General features: G+C 35.7%; 1 protein-coding gene across 3 annotated transcripts in view; it reads right to left on the reverse strand.

Moving 5' to 3' along the window:
• Positions 1-24,427, reverse strand: part of SUPT3H (SPT3 homolog, SAGA and STAGA complex component) — a 548,006-nt gene that overhangs the window by 245,104 nt on the left and 278,475 nt on the right. For all 3 annotated transcript variants that reach the window (XM_034648176.1, XM_034648177.1, XM_034648178.1), the window contains exon 3: positions 17,979-18,063. In XM_034648176.1, coding sequence (XP_034504067.1) covers positions 17,979-18,063 — 85 coding nt within the window. The remainder of the gene's footprint in view (positions 1-17,978; positions 18,064-24,427) is intronic.

Below are 24,427 nucleotides of genomic sequence, written 5' to 3' on the forward strand. Positions count from 1 at the left end.
TTTTTACTCAATTTATTTAAATGAAAAACAAAAAATAGCATACCAGTTTCTCCACATCCTCATACACTTCCCCCCACCACACTACTGGCAACCACTATCCTGTTCTCTATATGTATGAGCTGGCTTTTATGTTTTTGTTTTTAGATTCCACATATAAGAGAGATCATATGGTATCTGTCTTTCTGTGTCTCACTTAACTAGCATAATACCCTCTAGGTGCACCCATGTAGATGTAAATGGCAAGATCCCATTCTTTTCTTTGGCTGAATCACATTACATTGTGTATATATATATATCACAATTTGTTTATCCATTCATCCACTGACAGACACTTAGGTTAGTTTCCGTATCTTGGCTATTGTAAATAATGTTGAAATGAACACAGGCACATACATCTTTTTGAATTAGTGTTTTGTTTTTTTATAATAATACCAAGAAGTGGAATTGCTGTATCAGATGGTAGCTCTAGTTTTCATTTTTTGTGAGAAATTTCCACTGTTTTCTACAGTGGCTGGGTCGACTTGTAATTCCCCTAATAGTGCACAAGAGTTCCCTTTTCCACACCCTTGCCAACATGTGTTCTCATCTGTTTGATAATAGCCATTCTAACAGGTGTGAACTAATATCTCATTGTGGTTTTGATCTGTATTTTCTTGATGATTAGTGTTGTAGAACACCTTTTCATGTACCTGTTGGCCATCTGCACGTCTTCTTTGGAAAAACGTCTATTCAGATTTTCTGCCTATTTTTTAATCAAATCGTTTTTTTCCTATTAACTATGTGAATTCTTAATGTATTCGGGATATTAATGCCTTAACAATTATATGATTTCCAAATATTTTCTTCCATTTGGTAGACTGTCTTGTCAGCTTGCTGATTGTTTTCTTTGCTGTGCGGAAGCTTTGTATAGTTTGATATAGTTCCACTTGTTTAATTTTGCTTTTGCTTTTGGTATCAGATTAAAAAAAACATGATGAAGACCTATGTCCAGAAGATTACTTCCTATGTTTTCTTCTAGGAGTCACATGGTTTCAGGTGTTATGTTCAAGTATTTAAACCCATTTTGAGTTAATTTTTGTGTATGGTATAAGACAGTGGTCCAGTCTCATTCCTTTGTATGTAACTGTCCAATTGTTGCAACACCATTTTTGAACAGACTGTTGTTTTCCCATTGTATATTCATGCTTGCTTTGTTGAAAATTAATTGACCATAAATGCATGGGTTATTTTTGGGATCTCTATTCCATTCTATTAATCTACGTGTCTGTTTTTATTCTAATACCATACTTTTTTTTTTTTTTTTATTTGACAGAGATAGAGACAGCCAGCAAGAAAGGGAACACAAGCAGGGGGAGTGGGAGAGGAAGAAGCAGGCTCCCAGCGGAGGAGCCTGATGTGGGGCTCGATCCCATAACGCCGGGATCACGCCCGGAGCCGAAGGCAGACGCTTAACGACTGCGCCACCCAGGCGCCCCTAATACCATACTATTTTATTTATTGTACCTTTTTAATATAGTTTGAAATGAGAGAGTGTTGATACCTCCAGTTTTGTTCTTCTTTACTAAGACTGCTTTGGCTATTCAAGGTCTTTTGAAGTTCCATATAAATTTTAGGATTGTTTTATTTCTATTAAAATGCCATGGAATTTCGATATGGATTGACTTGAATCTATAGATTGCTTTGGATAGTACATACATTTTAACAAAATTACTTCTTCCAAACTCTGATCATGGAGTATCTTTCCATTTATTTGTGTCATCTTCAGTTTTTTTCCTTAATGTCCTGTAGTTTTCACTATATGGTGTTTCATCTCCCTGGTTAAATTTATTCCTAAAAATTATATCTTTTTGATGCAATTGTAAATGAGATTTTTTTTATATTAACTTCTTTCTGTTAGTTCATTATTAGTGTTTAGAAAAACAAGATTTTTGTTTTTTAATTTTGTATCCTTTACTGAATTTATTGACTTGCAACTTTACTGAATTTATTAGTCATAACAGTTTTTTTTCATGGAATCTTAGGAAATAGTGGAAATTTTACTTCTTCCTTTCCAATCTGGATGCCTTTTATTTCCTTTTCTTGCCTGACTACTCTAACTAAGAATTCCACTATTATGTTGACTAAAAGTGGTGAAAGTGGGCATTCTTGTCTTCTTCCTGATCTTAGAGGAAAAGCTTCCCCCTTTCCATTGTCAAGTACAATGTTAGCTGTGGGCCTGTCATATATGGCCCTAATGACTTATTCAAGAACAGTCACTCCATATGGGCTTTGTTTAGAGTTTTTATCACAAATGGATGTTGAATTTTGTCAAATGCCTTTCTGCATCTTATTGAGATGATCGGATGATTTTTATCCTTCTTTCTGTTCATGTGGTGTATCAAACTAATTGATTTGTGCATGTTGAACCATCCTTCCATCCCTGGAATAAATCCCACTTGATCATGGTACATGATCCTTTTTATGAATTGTTGAGCTCGTTTGCTAACGTTTTGTTGAGGACGTTCAGGCCTATATTAATCAGGGATATTGGCCTGGAGTTTTCTTGTGACTTCCTTGTCTGGGTTTGGTATCAGGGTAATGGTGGCCTTGTAAAATGAGATTAGAAGAATTCCTTCCTCTTCTATTTTTTTGGAAGACGTAGAGAAGAACTGCCATTAATTCTTCTTTGAATGTTTGGTAGAATTCACTAGTGGAGCCATCTGGTCCTGGACTTTTGTTTATTGGGAGATTTTAGATTATGGATTCAATCTCCTTAATAGTAACTGGAATGTTCAGATTTTCTGTTTCACCCAGATGCAGTCTTGGTAAGGTTGTGTGTTTCTAGGAATTTATCCATTTCCTCTAGGTTGTCCAATTTGCTAGCATTGAACTGTTTATAGTAGTTTCTTACGATCTTTTATATTTCTGTGGTATCAGTTGTAACATCTCTTTCATTTCTGATTTTGAGACTTTTTCTTCTTTGTGAATCTAAAAGTTTGTCAATTTTGTTTATCTTTTTGAAGAACCAGCTCTTAGTTTCACTGATATTTTCTATTGTCTTCTTAGTCCGTTTCATTTATTTCTGCTCTAATCTTTGTTATTTCCTTCCTTCAATTAACATTGGCTTTGTTTGTTCTTCTTTTTCTAGTTCCAGTAGGTATGAAGTTAGGTTGTTTGAGGCTTTTTGATCTCTTCTGGAAGGCATTTACCAGACCAAACTAATTGGTTGTTTAGAAGCAGGTTGTTTAATCTTCATAGATTTGTGAATTCTTCAGTTTTCTTCATATAACTAATTAATTGCTAGCTTCATAGCACTGTGGTTGGAAAAGATGCTTGATATGATTTCAATCCTCTTGAATTTATTTAGACTTGTTTTGTGGCCTAACATATTACCTGTCTTGGAAAGTGTTGAATGTGCACTGGAGAGGAGTGTGTATTTGCTTCCTTTTGGATTATAAATTTAACTTGTATCCCATATACATTACAGAACTATTCCCCAAAGGCAAAGACAATTTTTTATTCACTTTGTATCAGTAGAATCGGAGCTACGTTAGTGTCACTCAATAAAGGTTTACTGAATTAATGAATACATAAAACGAATATATGAAATAAAGAATACCTAATGATCCATTTAAGCAAGAAACAGTTGGAAACAGTATATGTCACTCTAGAAACTAAATGGTGGCTTTACACTTTTGTTTTTAGGAGACTGTTAAAAATATAACTTTCACGTTCAAAGAACAACTGATTAGTCATCAAAGAAATTCAAATCAAAACCACATTGAGATACCACCTTTCCCCAGTTAAAATGGCAAAAATTGACCAGGCAAGAAATGACAAATGTTGGAGAGGATGTGGAGAAAGGGGATCCCTTACACTGTTGGTGGGAATGCAAGTTGGTACAGCCACATTGGAAAACAGTGTGAAGGTCCCTTAAAAAGTTAAAAATAGAACTGCCCTTTGACCCAGGAATTACACTACTGGGTATTTACCCCAAAGATACAGACGTAGTGAAGAGAAGGGCCATATGCACCCCAATGTTCGTAGTAGCATTGTCCACAATAGCTAAATTGTGGAAGGAGCCGAGATGCCCTTCAACAGATGACTGGATTAAGAAGATGTGGTCCATATATACAATGGAATATTACTCAGCCATCAAAAAGAATGATTTCACAACATTTGCAGCAACATGGACAGGACTGGAGGAGATAATGCTAAGTGAAATAAGTCAAGCAGAGAAAGACAATTATCATATGATTTCACTCATTTATGGAACATAAGAAATAGCAGGGAAATCGGTAGGAGAAGGAAGGGAAGAATGAAGGGGGGGTAAACAGAAGGGGGAATGAACCACGAGAGACCCTGGGCTCTGGGAAACAAAATAAGGGTTTCAGAGGGGAGGAGGGTGTGGGGGATTAGTATAGGCCGGTGATGGGTATTATGGAGGGCAAGTATTGCGTGGAGCACTGGGTGTTATATGCAAACAATGAATCATGGAACACTACATCAAAAACTACTGATGTGCTGTATGGTGACTAACATAACATAATAAAAAATTAAAACAAAACAAAACAAACAAACAAAAAACCAAAGAATAACTGATAGCCACTTATAATTTTAGATTGCATGGCTAAAGATTTAGTCCCATAGGGATTCCCACATTTTGAACAGTAAATACACAGAGAGTATTTTAAGATACTGTGACTACTGGATCTGAAAGGACACTGCAGCATTAAAAACACCACAGCTTTCTGCATAGCAATTTCTAAAGACTTATCTACATATAAATAGCCCTGTGCATGTTTGGGTTGCATCCAGATATCAGCAAGTGACATCAAAACATAATGTGGTAGCTTTCAAACAATAAATAAATATTGTTTTAAAAACTATCAAGAGAGGGGCGCCTGGGTGGCACAGTGGTTAAGCCTCTGCCTTTGGCTCAGGGCGTGATCCCGGCGTTGTGGGAGAGCCCCACATCAGGCTCCTCCGCTATAAGCCTGCTTCTTCCTCTCCCACTTCCCCTGCCTTGTGTTCCCCCTCTCGCTGGCTGTCTCTATCTCTGTCGAATAAGTAAATAAAATCTTTAAAAATAAAATAAAAATAAAAACTATCAAGAGAGGTCTCTGACATGCAGGTTAAAACTAAGAGAAATAGATGTATAAGCTTCAAGAATATCAGGAGACTTCCATCAAAGATAATCAACCAACCAAGCTCTTCTTTAATTGATAAGCTTAAATTTGATATTAGTAAACTATTTTACTTAATTGCAAATGGATCCCTATTTGGAAACAACATACTTTTACTTACATCAATATCAGAAATAGGAATTCTTAGGTAACACTGTGGAACAAATGTGCTATGATAAAAATGTACCAAGATTCAGATGCAAGGAGGGGGAAAAAGAGGAAAGAAAACCGAAATTAGAGAAATTCATTACTGTGGTGATCATTTTGCAATATATACAAATATGTAATCATTATGTTATATACCTGAAACTAATATACTATTATAGGTCAATTATGTCTCAATAAAAGGTTTTTAATTAAAAGAAAGTAGATTCATTGAATCAGCAATGTTTATAGAAATGACTGAATTCAAATATCTAGCCAGTTAAGCTGGAGTAAGCACACTGCGCACTGCTTCTCCGAATGAATACAATAAAACCCCTGGACGTAGCGCACGCAACAACCATCTGAGAGTTCTGAATAGTGAACGGTAGGAGGCAGACTTGAGAAGGAAATATGAACCCAAAATACAAAAATCTGGTAGTGAGTTTCATGGGTTTTATTTTGCACGAGTAACTCCTACCCTGGAAAAAAAACAGTGTAAATTTAGGTCTGATTACCAGGCACATACAAAAAGTTATGAGCAGCTCTCTCGTTCTGTTCCAACAAAGGTGAATGGAGACCTCAAGGAGGCAGAAGGTTGGGGTAAGGAAGAGGAGTTTGAATACAAATGGGAAAAACAAGGGAATTTGCGGGGGGAGTGATGTCATAGTTCTGAATCTTCACTGTTGTGGTAGTTATAAGACTCTTTGCATTTGTCAAAACACACAGAGCCGAACAAGAAGAAGAAAACGTGGATTTTGCCATATATAATATAAGCAATACCTTCAAATACAAAAACTCAAACTAGTAAGGAAACACAATAGATCACAATGTGTAGTGGCTGCGTTGTATTCTAAGTTAAGGAAGTATCACTATTTAAACAACTTTTTCCTATTATGTTTTCCTTTCCTTTGAAGAGCTGAAATGTGCTGAAATGCACAAGCTCACAGGAGACGCAGAAGAGATGAAGCCAAAAAAGCAGTAGCAGGAAGTCGTAAGAACTGAGCAGAGATGTGAGTTGGCTCACAATACGGCAGAGTTTACATTTTATGTCCAGGCAAGTTACCTGCCAGCGAAAAGAAAAACAACCACAATTTTCAGAGGAGTCATAAGAGTATATTAGATACAATATCCACTTTTCAAACAAAATTACTAGGTATGCAAAGAAACAAAAGGATGGGGCGCCTGGGTGGCGCAGTCGTTAGGCGTCTGCCTTTGGCTCGGGTCGTGATCCCAGCATTCTGGGATCGAGCCCCACATCAGGCTCCTCTGCTAGGAACCTGCTTCTTCCTCTCCCACTCCCCCTGCTTGTGTTCCCTATCTCGCTGTCTGTCTCTCTCTGTCAAATAAATAAATAAAATCTTTAAAAAAAAAAAAACCAAAAGGATAACTGAGTAAACTGAGGTGTCAACAGAAATGGATTCCAATGTGATCCATATATTGACTTTAGAAGATGAAGATTTTAAAGGAGCTATGATAAATATACTCAAAGAATTAAAAAGGAGGTAAGTGATGTCAGGAAAATGGCCGAGAGCTCCCATGCTTATATTCCCCCTCAGCAACAATAATGTGGCCACCACCCACGGACAAAAGGGCCATGTGTGCGTTTTAAGACCCAGGTAGGAGACTCTGAAAGTTCAGTTCAGTCTGAAGTTGATGAGAGCTGTTTTTCAACTGATTTACTGAATGTGGTACTGGCTACAGACCCAGAAACATTCCTGTACCTCTGAGGACTAGGCTAGAGCACTCTGTGGCCACCGTACCATCACCTACACCACACGTCAAAGGACCTGGAGGAGTCATGCCCACCTGTGCCTCACGTGGTGGAGACACAGCTCAGTCCCAGCTGTGGAACTTGAAACGGTCTGTGCACTGATTCCAACCTCCTGGCCATTGTCCAGAAGCCCCTGCAGGTAAGCCTACCAAACTTGGTTTTTCTGCAGATTCTGAAAGGGCCCTCTAACTGGGCTGCAGTCCTTCTTGGCTGCTGTCTCAAGGAGTCCTGCTGGCACAAGAACCAGGCAGGAAACATTTCTGTCTACAGACTGAAATCATAAATCAATTATTTTTTTTTCTGACCCCGAAGGTAAGGAACTAGAAATCAATAATAGGAGGAAAACTGGAAAATTCTCAAATATGCAGAAATTGAGTAGTACTCTTCTGAATAACCAATGGATCAAACAAGAAATCAAAAGGGGAGACAGAAAATACCTTGAGACAAAAACAGAATCAGAACATACCAAAGCTTTTGGGATACAGCAAAACCAGTTCTAAGAGGGAAGTTTATAGCAATAATTGCCTACATTAAGAATAAAGAAAGGTCTCAAATATATAACCTAACTTTATACCACAAGGACAAAAAAAAAAAAAAAGAGCAAACTAAGTCCAAAGATAGCAGAAGGAAATAATACAGATTAGAGCAAAAATAAATGAAATAGATACTAGAGACACAATAGAAAAAAAATTTAATGAAACTAGGAATTTTTTTGAAAATATAAACAGATTGACAGATCTGTAGCTAAATTAACAAGGAAAGAAAAAGAGGACTCAAGTAAACAAAATTATAAAAGAAATAGGAGACATTATAACTGGTATCACAGAAATGCAGAATATCAAAAAAGGCTGCTATGAGCATTAAAGGAAAATAAAATGGATAACCTAGAGGAAATGGATAAATTCCTAGAAATATACAGCCTACCAAGATTGAATCATGAAGAAATGGAAAATCCGAACAGACCAATAATGACTAAGAAGGTGAAGCAGTAATCAAAATCTCCCAACAAAGAAAAGCCCAGGATCAGAAAGTTTCACTGGTAAATTCTACCAAATATTTAAAGAAGACAATCCTCAAATTCTTCCAAAAAACTGAAGAAGAGGAAACACTTCCAAACTCATTTCATGAGGCCAGCATTAAACTGACACCAAAGTCATATAAGGACACTACAAGAAAAGAAAACTACATGCTAATATATCTTATGAATACAGATTCAGAAATTCTTGATAAAATTCCAGCAAACCAAATTCAAAAGTATATTAAAAAGATCATACACTATACTCAATTGGAATTTTCCCTGGGATCCAAAGTTGGTTCAGAACACACCAATCAATAAGTGTGATATGCTACTTAAATAGAATGAAGGATAAAAAGCTTATGACCCTCATAATAGATGCAGAAAAAACATTTAACAAAATTCAACACCCTTTTGTGATAATAATTCTCAACAGATTATGTAAAGAGGGAATATAACTCAGTATAATAAAGGCCATATACAACAAGCCAATAGCTAGTATCAAGTGAAAGATCGAAATTTTTCTTTAAAGATCAGGAACAAGCCAAGGGTGCCCACTCTCACCACTCTTATTCAACATGCTATTGGAAGCCCAACAGAAAAATTAGGCAAGAAAAAGAAACAAAAAGTATTTCAAATTGGAAAGGAAGATATAAAACTCTCTGTTTTGCAGATGACATGATGTTACACGTAGGAAATATAAAGAATCCACCAAAAAACCATTAAAACCAATAAATTCAGTAAAGTCGCAAAATACAAAGTCAATATACAAAAATCAGTTACAGTTCTATACACTAGCAATGAGCTTTCTGAAAGAGAAAGAAAAGAATCACATTTACACTAGCCTCAAAAAAAAATTAAATTTAACCAATGAGGGGAAATGTCACTTCACTGAAAACTGTATAATATTGAGGAAAGCAATTAAAGACAACACAAAAAATGGAAAGATATCTTATGTTCATGGATTGAAAAATTAGTATTATTTAAATGTCCATATTACTCAAAGCCATCTACAGACTCAATGCAATCCCTATCAAAATTCTAACAGCATTTTTCACAGAAATAGAAAAGATGATGCTAAAATTTATATGGAACCACAAAAGATCCTGAATAACTGAAGCAAACTTGAGAAAAAAGAAGAAAACATCACAGCCTCATTTCAAACTATACGACAAAGCTATAGTAATTAAAAACAGCATGGTACTGGCATAAAAATGCACACAAAGATGAATGATATACAATTAAGATCCCAGAAATATACCTATGCACACACAGTGAACTAATATGTCATAAGGGAGCCAAGAATATTCAATGGAGAAGACAGTCTCTTTAATAAATGGTATTGGAAAACTGGGTACCACATGTGAAAGAATGAAACTGGACCTCTATCTTACACCAGTCAGAAAAATTAACTCAAAATGGAATAAAGACTTACATGTTAGATATGAAACCATAAAACTCTTAGAAGAAAACTTAGATTAAAAAGCTCCCTGATATTGGTCTGGGCAATGATATTTTGGATGGGACACTAAAAGCACAGCAAAAAATAAACTGAGAGTACAACAAATTAAAAATCTGTTGCAGAGTGAAAGTCATAATCAATAAGATGAAAAGGCATCCTATGAAATGGGAGAATATATTTGCAAACCATATATCTGGTAAGAGGTTAATATCCAAAATATTCAGGGATATCATATAACTCCACAGCAGAAAAAATAATAATTTTTTAAAAAATTGCATAGAACAAGGGTCAGGAGGCCTCAACTCTGGTTCCAACCGCAGCACTTAATAAGCTTGTGTCTTGGACGAGTTGTTTCTCTCTACACATGGATATTCAAATTGGAAAATATAACATCCTCTCTGTTTTCCCAAGATTTAATGCTTATCAAATAAAACATGAACATGAAAGATGGTTGGCAAACTTAAAACTGGGGAAGGACCTCAATAGATGGTTTTCCAAAGAAGATACACAAATGGCCAAAAGGTATATAAAAAATGTTCAACATCACTTATCATCAGAGAAATGCAAATCAAAACCTCAATGAGATATTATCCATGCTAAAAGGACTATTATCAACAAGACATCAGACTACAAGTGCTGGCAAGGATGTGTTAGAAAAGTAACCCCTTGTGCACTGTTGGGTAGGAAAGTAAACTGAGATGGTCGCAATGGAAAACAGTATGAAAATTCTTCAAAGAAAAAAAAATGCCACAAAAGCCATCAATCCTACTTCTGGGTGTATATCCAAAAGAAATAAAATCTTTGAAAAGATATCTGTACCATAATACACACTACAGCATTATTTACAATAGTCAAGACACAGAAACCACCCAAATGTGGATCATGGATGAGTGGATAAAGAAAATGTGGCACACGCGTGCATGTATACGTGTAACAGACTATTATTTGGCCGCAGAAAAGAAAACCCTGCAATTCCTGCCATCTGCAACAACATAAAATAAACCTTGAGAGCATTATGCTAAGTGAAATAAATCAGAAAGAGAAGACATCTACTGTATGATCTCATTATATGCAGAATCTAAAAAAAAACAGGAAATTCATAGAAACAGTAGATTGGGGGCTACCAGGGGCTTAGGGATGGAAGAAAAGGGACAATGCAGTTCAGAGGGTATAAACTTTCAAACATACGATGCATCGGTTCTGAGTGCCTAATGCGCAGCGCAATGACTATAGCTAATGATACTGTATTGTATACGTGAAAATTACTAAGAGCGTAGATATTAAGTGTTTTCATCACTTGTGCAAAAAATGTTAAATATGTGAGGTGATGGATATGTAAACTAACGTGAATGTGGTAATCATCTCACAATATAAACATAGCAAATTCTGTTATCGTACACTTTAAACTTACACAATGTTACATGTCACTTATAGCTCAATAAACATGGAATACAAGAATTAAAGAAAAAAACTAGTTAAATGTATAGAGTTAAATGTACAGAGAATTATAAGATGGCATAAAACGCATATACACATAGACACACATATATTTTGTCAGGGCTGCAAATATAAAATGCTAAGAAAGGACTAACTTGAAAAACATTTCTCTATTATTCTTTTCATCCGAAGAACTCACTCTAATACATGCCTTGATATGGCAACGAGAAAAAAGGAAGACCTTCCTCTAGTAAGGTGTCATTCCATTTTACATTTAGTGAGATCTGGACAGGGTCAATCTCACAAACACAGATCAAAATTATTATCCGAATAATGCATGGATTATCACATGTATATGTAATAAGAAGTTCCTTTATAATGAGGAAAGAATAAGCAAATTCTGCTTTACACTACTGCAATGAACATCATCAAATAACTTCTACATGTAACTTGGAATTTCTATATTTGAAATGAAAGAACAATATAAAAATGTGTCCATAACTCAGAAAGGGATATTACAGCACAAAAAGACACATTTTCATAGTAAAATAGAGGATACTATGATTAAAGTGAAAAATATATCAGATTGACTAAATAGTAGATTAAAGATTACAGAAGAATCCGTGAAGTTAAAGATAAATCAGTAGAAACTACAAAGTCAAGCAAAGTAACAGATAAACAGAGGGGAAGAGACTCTCAGAGATTTGTGAAACAATAACAAATGGTTCAGCACACATGTGACTGAAATCGAAGAATGAAAAACACAAACAAAAAATAATGGCCAAAAGCTTCTGCAAATTGGCAGAAAACATTAGTTTCCAGATCCAACAAGATCAGCAAACTTGCAAGCAAGATAACCATGAAGAAAGTCAGTCCTCCATAGATCAAACTTCTAAGATCCAACAGTAAAGAGAAAATCCTGAAACAAGCCAAAGAATGACAACATGTTACAAACAGGGGAACAAGTGAGTAACAGCTGACCTGTCACTAGAAACTAACGTATGATGAGAAACACTGAAGTGGCACAATTGCACAGCTAAAAGGAAAAGATTAGCAACCAGAATTTCACATACAGAAAAGATACTCCTCAAGAAAAAAAGTGCAAATAGGTATGTTCAGATGTAGAAACTAAAGATAATTCATCACTGGCACAGCTGTACTATTAAAAATGTTAGTGTTTTCAGGCTGAAGGAAATTATTTAAATGGCAACTCATACCTATAAGAACAAATGACGAGCATGGAAAATGGTAAATATGTGGGTAAATGTAAAAGATTATACATACTTCCTTCTATATTTTAATTGCTTTAAAAGAGGACTTTTTAAAGGAAAAGCTCTAACACTGTGATGTGAAGATAACAGCATGCATAGATTTAATACACTAAATAGTAAATATCTGATCATCTTTTTAAGATAAAAGGACACATAGAGACACAGGGACAAAGGAGAGAAGGCCATGTGAATATGGATGGAATCAGAGAAAAACAGCTGACAACTGAAAATTCTCTATCCGGTACTTTAAAACTTGTATTTCCTTCAAGTCTCCATGTTATCTTTTTATAAATTATTTTTTTAATTTAAATTTTAGGTACTTAACATATAGTACAGTACTGGTTTCTCAAGTAGAATTCAGTGATTCACCATTTACAACAACACCCACTGTACTTCATAACAAGTGCCCTCCTTAATATTCATCACCCATCTGGCCCATTCACCACCCACCTCCCTTCATCAACCCTTAGTTTGTTCTCTATCATTAAGAGTCTCTTGTGGCTTGTTTCCCTCTCTCTTTTTTCTTTTCTACCTTCCCATATGTTCATCCATTTTCTTTCTTAAATTCCACATGTGGGTGAGATCATGTGGTATTTGTCTTTCTCTGACAGACTTATTTCACTTAGCATAAAACACTGTCGCTCCATCCATGTCATCATTGTAAATGGCAAGATTTCTTTTTTTTTTGATGGCTAAGTAAAATTCCATTGTATATATATACTACATATTCTTTATCCATTCATCAGCCAATGGACATTTGGGCTCTCTCCATAGTTTGGCTATTGTTGATAATGCCGTTATAAACGTCAGGGAGCATATATCCCTTTGAATCTGCATTTTTGTATCCTTTGGGTAAAATACCTAGTGGTACAATTGCTGGATCATAGGGTAGTTCTATTTTTAACATTTTGAGGAACCTCCATGCTGTTCTCCAGAGTGGCTGGACCAGTTCGCAATCCCACCAACAGCGCAAGAGTGTTCCCATTTCTCTGCAACCTTGCCAACACTCGTCGTTTCTTGTGTTGCTAATTTTAGCCATCCTGACAAGTGTTAGGATGGTATCACATCATGGTTTTGATTTGTATTTCCCTGATGATGAGTGATGTTGAGCATCTTCTCATGTGTCTGTTAGCCATCTGGATGTCATTTTTGGAAAAGTGCCTATTCATGTCTTTTGCCTATTTCTTAACTGGATTATTTGTTTTTTCGATGTTGAGTTTGATAAGTTCTTGGTAGATTTTGGATACTAATCCTTTATCAGTTATGCCATTTGAAAATATCTTCTCCCATTCTGTAGGCTGCCTTTTAGTTTTGTTGATTGTTTCTTTCACTGTACAGAAGATTTTTATCTTGATGAAGTTCCAATAGTTTATTTTTGCTTAATTCCCTTGCCTGGGGTGACATGTCTAGTAAGAAGATGCTATGGATGAGGTTCAAAGAAGTTTCTGCCTGTGTTCTCCTCTAGGATTTTGATGGTTTCCTGTCTCATATTTGGGTCTTTAATCCATTTTGAATTTATTTTGTGTATGGTGTAAGAAAATGGTCCAGTTTCATTCTTCTGTATGTTGCTGTACAGTTTCCCCAACACCATTTGTTGAAAAGACTGTCTTTTTTCCATTGGATATTCTTTCCTGCTTTGTCAAAAATTAGTTAACCATATAGCTGTGGGTCCATTTCTGGGTAGTATATTCTATTCCATTGATCTATATGTCAGTTTTTGTGCCAGTACCATATTGTCTTGATGACTACAGCTTTGTAATACAGCTTGAAATCCAGAATCGTGATGCCTCCAGTTTTGTTTTTCTTTTTTAGAACTGCTTGGCTATTTGGGGTCTTTTGTGGTTCCACATAAATTTTAGGATTGCTTGATCTAGATCTGTGAAAAATGCTCGTGGTATTTTGATGTGGATTGCATTAAATGTGTAGATTGCTTTGGGTAGCACGGACATTTTATCAATGTTTGTTCTTCTAATCCATGAGTATGGAATGCTTTTCCATTTCTTTGTGTCCTCTTCAATTTCTTTCATAAGTGTTCTATAGTTTTCAGAGTACAGGTCTTTTACTTCTCTAGTTAGATTTATTCCTAGGTATCTTATTGTTTCGGTGCAATTGCAAATTAGATCAATTCCTTGATTTCTTTTTCTGCTGCTTCGTTATTGTTACATAGAAATGCAACAGATTTCTATGCATTGATTTTCTATCCCACAACTTTGCTGAATTCATGTATGAGTTCTAGCAATTTTTTAGTGGAGTATTTCAGGTTTTCTTCATAGAGTATTATGTTGTCTGCAAATAGTGAAAATTTGACTTCCTTTGCCAACACAGCAAGGGAAAAGGGTCCTTAACCTACAAGGGAAGACAGATAAGGTTCGCAGCAGATTTGTCCACAGAGACTTAGCAGGCCAGAAAGGAGTGGAAGGAAATATTCAAAATGCTCAGTTGGAAAAATATGCTGTCAAGAATTCTTTATCCAGCAAGAGTGTCATTCAAAATAGAAGGAGAAATAAAAAGTTTCCCAGACGAACAAAAACTAAAGGGGTTCATGACCACTAAACCAGCCCTCAAGAAATTTTAAGGGGGACTCTGAGTGGAGGAAAAAAACCCAAAAGTAACAAAGACTGAAAAGGACCAGAAAACATCACCGGAAACACCAACTCTACAGGTAACACAATGGCACTAAATTCATATCTCTCACTAATCACTCTGAATGTAAATGGACTAAATGGGCCAATCAGAAGATAGGGTACCAGAATAGAGAGAAAAACAAGATCCATCTATATGCTGCCTACAAGAGGCTCATTTTAGACCTACTCTCCATGTTTTCTAATGAAAATTCTGCTGTCTTTCAGGTCATTGTTCCCTTATGGTAATGAATCTGGGTGCTTTTAGGATTTAATATTATGTCTTTTGTATCCAGCAGTTTAACATGCATTTCTTTGGGTTTACCCTGCTGGAGTTGGCTCAGTTCCTTGAAATCTGTAGATTTATGTATTTCAGTTTCAGATGTTCCATTTGCATTAGTAACAAAGATCAAATACACAGGAATAAATGTAATAAATATGTGAAGCCTATAGAAGAGAAATGTTAAAACACTCATGAAAGACACAAAAGTGGTTTTCAAAAAAGGTAAAGGCATTCCCTATTCTTAGATGGAGTAAACATAATCTTAAGATGCAGTACTCTCTAAATTGATTTATAAATTCATGAGATCTCAATAAAGACACCAAAAAGCTATTTTATGGAGCTAGAAAAATCTAATACTAACATTCATATAAAAAAATAAACATAGGGGCGCCTGGGTGGCACAGCGGTTAAGCATCTGCCTTCAGTTCAGGGAGTGATCCCGGAGGCGTTATGGGATCGAGCCCCACATCAGGCTCCTCTGCTATGAGCCTGCTTCTTCTTCCCACTCCCCCTGCTTGTGTTCCCTCTCTCGCTGGCTGTCTCTATCTCTGTCAAATAAATAAATAAATTCTTAAAAAAAAAAATAAACATACAAGAATAACCAGGAACACACAGAAAGAAAAATTACAAGTCTACNTTTGTGTTCCCTCTCTCGCTGGCTGTCTCTATCTCTGTCAAATAAATAAATAAATTCTTTAAAAAAAAATAAACATACAAGAATAACCAGGAACACACAGAAAGAAAAATTACAAGTCTAGTTATAACAATCTTTAAAATACACCATAAAACCTATTTAATTTAAAATGTATGATCACATGCACAGAAAAATAAGACACTGGCAATAAATATAAAATCATAACTAGAGCCCAAATATGCTTATTTAGTATATGATAAAGGAGGCATCTCAAATCATTAGGAAAAGCAGACTTTTTGATAAATAATGATGGTATAACTGGGTAGTCAGTTATATAAAATTAGATCCACATTTCACATGATAACAAGGGTAAACTACAAACGGATTGAGGGCCTAAATGTTAAAAAGGAAAACATAACAAGTATCAGAAGGCAACATGGTTGAATTCCTCTTCAAATTCAGTATAAAGTAAGCCTTTTTATTTTTTTTAAGATTTTATTTATTTATTTGACAGAGAGACAGTGAGAGAGGGAACACAAGCAGGGGTAGTGGGAGAGGGAGAAGCAGGCTCCCCGCAGAGCAGGGAGCCTGACACAGGGCTCGATCCCAGGACGCTGGGATCATGACCTGAGCCAAAGGCAGACGCTTAATGACTGAGCCACCCAGGCACCCCTAAAGTCTTTCTAACTATGTTTCAAAATTCTAAGACTGTAAAAGGTTGATATATTTGGCTCTGTTGAAATTAAAATATTTATATGCCTAAAAAATCATAAAATCAGTCAGAAGATAACTCACACACTGGAAGAATATATTTCTATCATATAATACAAAGGATTGATATCTCTACTATATATGGGACATAGGATCAAAAACCTGATGGACAAATGGGAAAAGGACATGACAGTGTTCTTAATGGCTAACATTATAACTTAAGCAATACAAACAAATAATGATATTACTGCATAATGATTTTAAGAATAAAATTTAAATATACATTAGTCCATATAAAGATACATTAAAATTGAATAAATAAATGGTGATAAAAGATAGATATTCCTTTAAGATTAATTGCAATTAAAAAATATAAAAGGAAAGCAGGAAATAGAAAACCACTATTAGGCAAATACCAACAGTCATAACTGTCTCAGACAAGATCCACTGATGAATGGTAAAATAAATAGGCACAAAGTTTTAGAGAAGGAAACTATTTACAGAGTCATAAAATACCTCCCCCAAGATATTTATTACAAAGCTAAGAAACTTGTAACTTTATTATAGTGAAAAAATTCAGCGTATACACCATCTTAACCAATTTATCAAGGTTAAAATCACAAATAAAACATCAAGAACATGGCCATGTTGACGTGACACACTGAGAAGGACTCATCACTTCCGTGGTATTCTTGGCAAAAATGCACAGCCACTTTCTAATCATAAGAAAACATCAGACAGATTGAAAAAGGAAGTGTGTCCTATAAAACAACTGTCTAGTATGTTTAAAAAGATGTCAAGGCCATGAAACAAGGAAAGTTGGAGGAATTATCCGGGAAAGGGGCTGATTACAAAGACAAGATAGCCAACTACAATGTGTTACTCCAGACTGGATCCTGGGATAGGAAAGGAACATGAAAAAGAAAACTGATGGAAATTGAATAAGGTTGGTAATTTCATTAAAAATATTATACCAGCGTTATTTCCTGTTTTTGATAACTATACTGTGGTTACATAAGATGTTAACAGAGGAAGATGAAAGGTATCTGAGAATTTTATGTACTATTTGCGCAGTTCTTCTGTAAGTCTAAAGTGCAACACAGAAATGTTTTGAAAGGCATTTTAGAAAAATTGTACTATACAGTGATAGAAAACAATTGTTACCAGGGGGTCAGGGAAGGGGGGGAAAGGACTAACTACCCAGGGGCACAAGGTCAGTTTTTTGGATGAATATGTTCTATATCGTGATTGCGTTCATAGTCACAGGAGAATATTCAGTTGTCAAAACTCACTGAATTATGTACTGAGAGTGGTAAAATTTTGTTTTATGTAGATTACACCTCAATCCAGTAGACAAAATAAAGAATTTCAAATGTAAATACAATCTTTAAAAACAAGTGTTGGGTTGCAATCCCAATATAAGCAGAATGGAGAAACACCAAATAAGATTATATATGCTCTTACCAGATTAATTAACTGTGTGTGAACCACATCTTCTACCAAAACTGCTGTTTCATGAAGAGGCCTCCTAGCATCACCTAAAGAAAACCTGCCAAAACAAAAACAAAACAAAAAAATTAAGCATACCAATATTAGGCACTATAAAACTAAGAAAGGCAAAAAGTGAAAGATATTTATTATCATAATCTGTTAATAAAGTACAAATTGTTCTCTCAAATAACAAGAGTGGATGAATAATTTTCTATGGACAAAGAATTGCATCTCTCCCACACAAGCTACAACTTCCAAAAAAAGGGGCAGTGTTAGCTATGCTATTTTTCAGATCTGTGTAGTCATTTTTAAGGCCATTTACGGTTTTAAATGGAAAATATTAACAACTACTTCATAATATTGGCCACCAGAAAATCATGTTACCATATCCAAAGTACTAATAAAATAACATACATTTAATAGCCATTTAGAAAATTATAAAGGCATGCAATGTAATTAAGTAACATAATTAAAATGAAAAGCTGCTTAGAAAAAATTATATAAATGCCATAATTTATCATTTCTAATTATATACAAGCAGATTGTCAAGAATGGATTATTGATCTTAAAAGTGCTTTTTTCAACTTTCATTTGGTGGACCAGATGTGTAGAGAATCCCTTCCTGGTAAAGGACATTTGAAAATGCACAATACTATATTAACAGCTTACATTTAAAGTATGTTTTGACCAGCAGTGTGGGAGATAAAACAGAAGGCTGACAAGATGGGAAAATACAGTTCCACTGGATACAAGAGCTCTGGAGCCAAAATTTATTCTGAAAGCATCTAATTATTCATAGTAGCCAATAATCTGGATTTCATGTAGCATTGTATTCAAGATACAGCAAAGAATGCTGGGACCCCAAGCAAGGCAGGAGATCAGTTTGAGGAACTAAATACAAAGTCATTGATATCTGGTATGTGTGAAAGTGCTTCTGCCTATCTCGCCGGAGGCTAAGGGTGAAAGAACAAAAAATGTAATGCTGGGATAAGGACAGACAAATGGAATAGAATAGAGAGCCCAGAAATAAAACCTTACACAAATGGAATAGAATAGAGAGCCCCGAAATAAAACATTGCATTATGTAGAACTGATTTTCAACAAGGGTACCAGGAATAACCAATTTGGAAGGGACAGTCTTTTCAACAACCGATGCAGGGAAACAAGGTATCCACATGCAAAAGAATGAAGCCAGATTCTTACCTTGCACCATATAAAAAAAATAAACTCAAAATAGATCAAAGACCTAAATTAAAAAGCTACAACTATAAAACTCTTAAAAATAAAACCAGGAAATCTTCATGACCTTAGATTTGGCAAGGGTTTCTTAACTAGGACACCAAAATAACAGGCAACAAAAGAAAAAATAAATAAATTGGAATTCATCACAATTACAAACCTTTTATACATCAAAGGACAAGACAGTAAAAAGACAACCCACAGAATAGGAAAATATTTGAAAGTCATATATCAGATGAATAATCAGAATATATTTATAAAACTCTTATAACACAACAATAAATAAAAAAATCCCAATTTTAAAATGGGCAACAGGCTTGAATAGATATGTCTCCAATGACAATATACAAACAGCCAACAGCAAATGAAAAGATCCTCACATCATCAGTCGTTAGAGAAATGCAAATCAAAACCACACTGAGATGCTACTTCAAACCCAGAAGAATGGCTATTGTCAACAAAATGGAAAATGCTGGCTAGGATACAGGGAAACTGGAAACACTGTGCATTGCTGGAGAAAATGCACAATGGTATAGCCACAGTGGAAAACAGCTGGCTGGTTCTGGAAAACGTTAAACATAGAATGAGCAATTGACCTAGCAATTCCACACCTGGGTATATACCTCCAAAGAAATGAAAATTGAAAATAGGGATTCAAACAGGTATGTGTACACCGATGATTACAGCTACATTATTTAGAATTGTTAAATGGTAGAAACAACCAAAGTCTCCATTAACGAATGAATAAACAAAACAAATACATATAACGAAGTATTATTCAGCAATAAAAAGGAAAGAAGTTTTGATACAAGCTCCTACATGAAAGAACTTTAAAAACAGTATGCTAACTAAAATAAGCCAGACAAAAATGACAAATGTTGTATGCTGCCACCTATGTGAGTTATCCTGAATAAGAAAATTCATAAAGATAGCAGAATAGAGGACACAGGGGATTGGAGAGTTTTTGCTTAATGTGTAGAAAGTTTGCCTGGGATGATAAGAACTTCTAAACAATAAATAGTGATGATGCTAGCACAACATTTTGAATGTATTTAATGCCAGAGAATTGTACAGTTAAAAATAAGTAAAGTGGTAAATTTAAAGTTATGTATGTGTTACCACAATAATGAATATGGATGAAAAAAAATTAACCAGACTAGATTCAGCTATAATTAGGGTTCAGAACAGCAGATCTGAGGAAATTAACCATAACGCTTCATGGGTAATAACAAAATATCATGATTAATGTTATGCCAAATATGTTGATACTGTGGTGAAATGGATAAATTTCTAAAAAAAAATACAAATGGGCAAAGCTGACTCAAGAAGAAATAAAAAATCTTAATACCTTAATAAATTTGAAAGAAATTAAATCAGTAAAAAATCAAAACCTAAACAAAACCAAACAAAAACAAAACAACCTTGCCGCATCTGTAATTTTGTACCAAACATGCAAAGAATAGAGTATTCTAATTTGATACAACTTTTAAAGAGAATACAAAAAGACAGATACTCCCTAACTCATTTATTTAGGCTAGTATAACCTGGGTTGCAAAACTAGAAAAAGACAGTGAAAGAAAGTAAAATTATACATAAATTTTACTCATGTACATAAACAGAAAAAAAAAACCCATAATTAAAAGGCTTGAATAAAACAAAAGGTAGAATGAGGGGGGAAGTCACTTTCCCTCCTACCCTGCACCTCTGACCTCATGGGAGCCCCCTAAGATCAATTAACAGAAACAGAGAAGACTCAGGCCCTGTTTTACATACGGTCCTGCATGATACGCAGGCACCAGTCAAAAGTGAACAGCACAGCCCGGAGCACGGCAGTCCCCCTCTGGAACATCACTCAAAGACAGCAGTGAAGGGAAATCCTCCCAATGGGAAGAACTTTTAGCAGTGCATCTAATTGTTCATTTTATTCGAAAGGACAAATGGTAAGATTTGCAATTATATACTGATTCATGGGCTATGGTCAATGGTTGGCTGAATAAATGGTAAGAGACATGGAAGGAACATGAGTAGAAAATTGATGAGAAGGAAAATTAGGGATGAGATAGGTGGACAGATTTCTCTGAACGAGGAAAAAACGTGAGGATATTTGAATCCCATGTGGATACTCAGGGGCAACCTCAGCAAAGGAGAATTTTAATAATCAAGTGGATACTATCAGTTTTTTCACCCAATCACCCTGTCATCATTCAATGGGGCTCATGAACAAAGTGGTCATGGTGGAAGAGATGGAGGATATGCAGGGCCCAGTAACACGGATTTCCACTAATCAGTGCCATCATTGTTATAGGCCCTGCTGAGTGCCTATCTGTCAGCAGCAAAGATCAACACCGAGTTTCTCAATTGGCACCATTCCCTAGGGTGATCAGCCATCCTCCTTGCAACAGGTTAATTACATTAGACCACTCCCATCACAAAAATGAAAGGGTATGGTTCTTACTAGAACAGACATTTACACTGGATATGGATTTGCTGTCCCCACATGCAACGCCACTGCCCAAACTACCATCTGTGGACTTAGAAAATGCCTATCTGTTGTCATGGTACTCCATACAGCATTATTTGTGATCAAAAAGCTCACATCACAGCAAAGGAAGTAGTGCACTGGGTCCACGCTCAAAGAACTCACAAGCACTAGTCTTAACGCGTTCCCCACCATTATGAAGTAGCTGGCCTGACAGAATGGTGGGAATGGCTTTTGAAAATCCAGTTATAGTGCCAACTAGGTGGCAATACCTTGTAGAGCTGGGGCAAGGTTTTCTAAAACACTTATACATCCTGTGAATCAACATCCAATATATGGTGCTGTTTCTCCCACATATAGGATTCACAAATCCAGGAATCAAGGGGTGGAATGGTAGTGGTAGCACTCATTATTTCCCCTAAAGACCCACTAGCAAAATTTTTGCTTCCAGTTCCCATGACCTTATGATTTGCTGGCCTCAAAGTCTTTTCCAGAGGGAGGAATGCTTTCACATTTATTCCACTGACACAACAATTATTCCGTTGAAATGAAACTTTAAGACTACCGCTCAGTCACTTTGGATTCCTCATGCTCTGAGTCAACAAGCAAAGAGGGAGTTACTGTGCTAGATGGGGTGAGGGATGTTGACTACCAAGTAGAGACAGGGCTGGTTTGCCACACTGGAGGTAAGGAAGAGTATGTCTGGAATACAGGAGATCCCTGAGGCCACCTCTTAGTATTACCATGCCCTGTTGTTAAAACCAATGGAAAATTACAACAACCCAACCCAGGAAAGGCTATTAATGGCCCAGATCCTTCAGGAATGAAGGTTTGGGTCATTCCACCAGGCGAAAAGCCACAACCAGCTGAGGTGATTGCTGAAGGCAAAGGGAATACAGAATGGGTAATAGAAAAAGGTAGTTACTAATACCAGCTATTCACATTACCAGTAACAAAAACAAGGATTGCAATCATTATGAATATTTTCTGCTTGTTTTGTTATAAATATGTTTGTGTGTGTGTGACTATTGGGCAAATATTGTTGTTTCCTTCCCTTCCTTATTCCCTTATCATGTAACACAAGATGTACTGGATTAAAGCATAATATTTAATTTTTATTAATTTTACACCATAGTTTTTAACTTAGGGATATTAAGAAGTGTAAATATCACTCAAGGAATTAATCTCATCTTCTGGGAAATGTGTTAACACATTTTCAGTTTTACAGAGAATAATTGTATCAAGTTAGGCAAGATTATGACCTTGTTATTGTCTTTACTTGGAGATTAAGAATAGTTTGAGGTGTGTATGTGTCAAGGTGACATGGGGTAGTGGTCAATTTTATGTCTTAACCTGACTGGGCTAGGGGCACCCAAATACTTGGTTAAACATTAATCTGGACACGTCTGTGAAAGTATTTCTGAATGAGATTAACTGCCTGAGGCAAACTGCCCTCTCCAACATGGGTGGGCCTCATCCGATATGTTGAAAGCCTGAAAAGAAGAAAAGGCAGAATAAGGGAGAAACACTCCCTCTGGCCTGTCTTCGAACTGGGACATCAGTCTACCACTATCTTTGAACTCAGACTGGGACTTACAGGATCATCTACTGCTTCTCAGGTTTTCATACCGTTCAATACTCAGTCTCCATTTTGGTTTTTGAATTTCACAATGTACATCTTTTTACTTTGTGTATCATTAACAAATTATTGTAGTTGTCATTATTTTTACTACTTTTGTTTTTTAGCCTTCCTACTACACGTATGAATGATTTACTCACCACCCTTGAAACATTTAAGTACTATGAATTTAACAGGTGGGAGCTGTACTTTCATTTGTTTTCCAGTAACTAATCAGTATTCTTTCATTTCAGCTTGAAGGAGTCCCTTGAACATTTCGTCTAAGGCTAGTCTAGTGGTTATGAACTCCTTCAACTTTTGCTTGTCTGGAAAACTCTTATTTCTCCTTCAATTCCATAGGACAACTTTGCCAGGTCGACTATTCTTGGTTGCCAACTGTTTTCTTTCAGCACATTGAATATACCATGCCACTCTCTTTGGGGCTGCAAAGTTTCTGCTGAAAAAATTTGCTAACAGTCTTTTGGGGGGGTCCTTCATAATGTAACAAGCTGATCTGTGGCTTTTAAGATTCTTCCCTTGCCTTTAGCCTTTGACAATTTAATTATAATGTGTCTCAGTGTGGGTCTCTGGATTCATCTGGATTGGAACTCTGTGGGCATCCTGAATCTGGACATCTGTTTCTTTCCCTTGGTTATGGAAATTTTCAGCCATTATTTCTTCAAATAAGCTTTCTACCCCCTTTATCTCTCTCTTCTCCTCTGGTATCCTTATAATCCAAATATTGGTCTGACTGATGATATCTTCACTTAAACTATCTTTACTCTTTTTTATCCTTTTTTCTTTTTGCCCCTCTGATTGGATGAATTCCACTGCTCTGTCTTCAAGTTCACTGATCCTTTCTTAGGCTTCATCTAGTCTGATGTTAAACCCCTCTACTGAAAATTTCAGTTCAGTTAGTTATTATATTTTTCAACTCTATGATCTCTGCTTGGTATTTTTTAATATTTTCTCTCTGTTAAAATTCTCACTTTATTAATTCATTGTTCTCTTGATTTCAGTGAGCATTTTTATGACCATTATTTTGAATTCTTTATCAGGTAAATCACTTATTTCAGTTTTTTTTTT

The sequence above is a fragment of the Ailuropoda melanoleuca genome, chromosome 19, assembly GCF_002007445.2.
Source record: "Ailuropoda melanoleuca isolate Jingjing chromosome 19, ASM200744v2, whole genome shotgun sequence".
In the NCBI taxonomy this organism is placed as follows: Eukaryota; Metazoa; Chordata; class Mammalia; order Carnivora; family Ursidae; genus Ailuropoda; species Ailuropoda melanoleuca.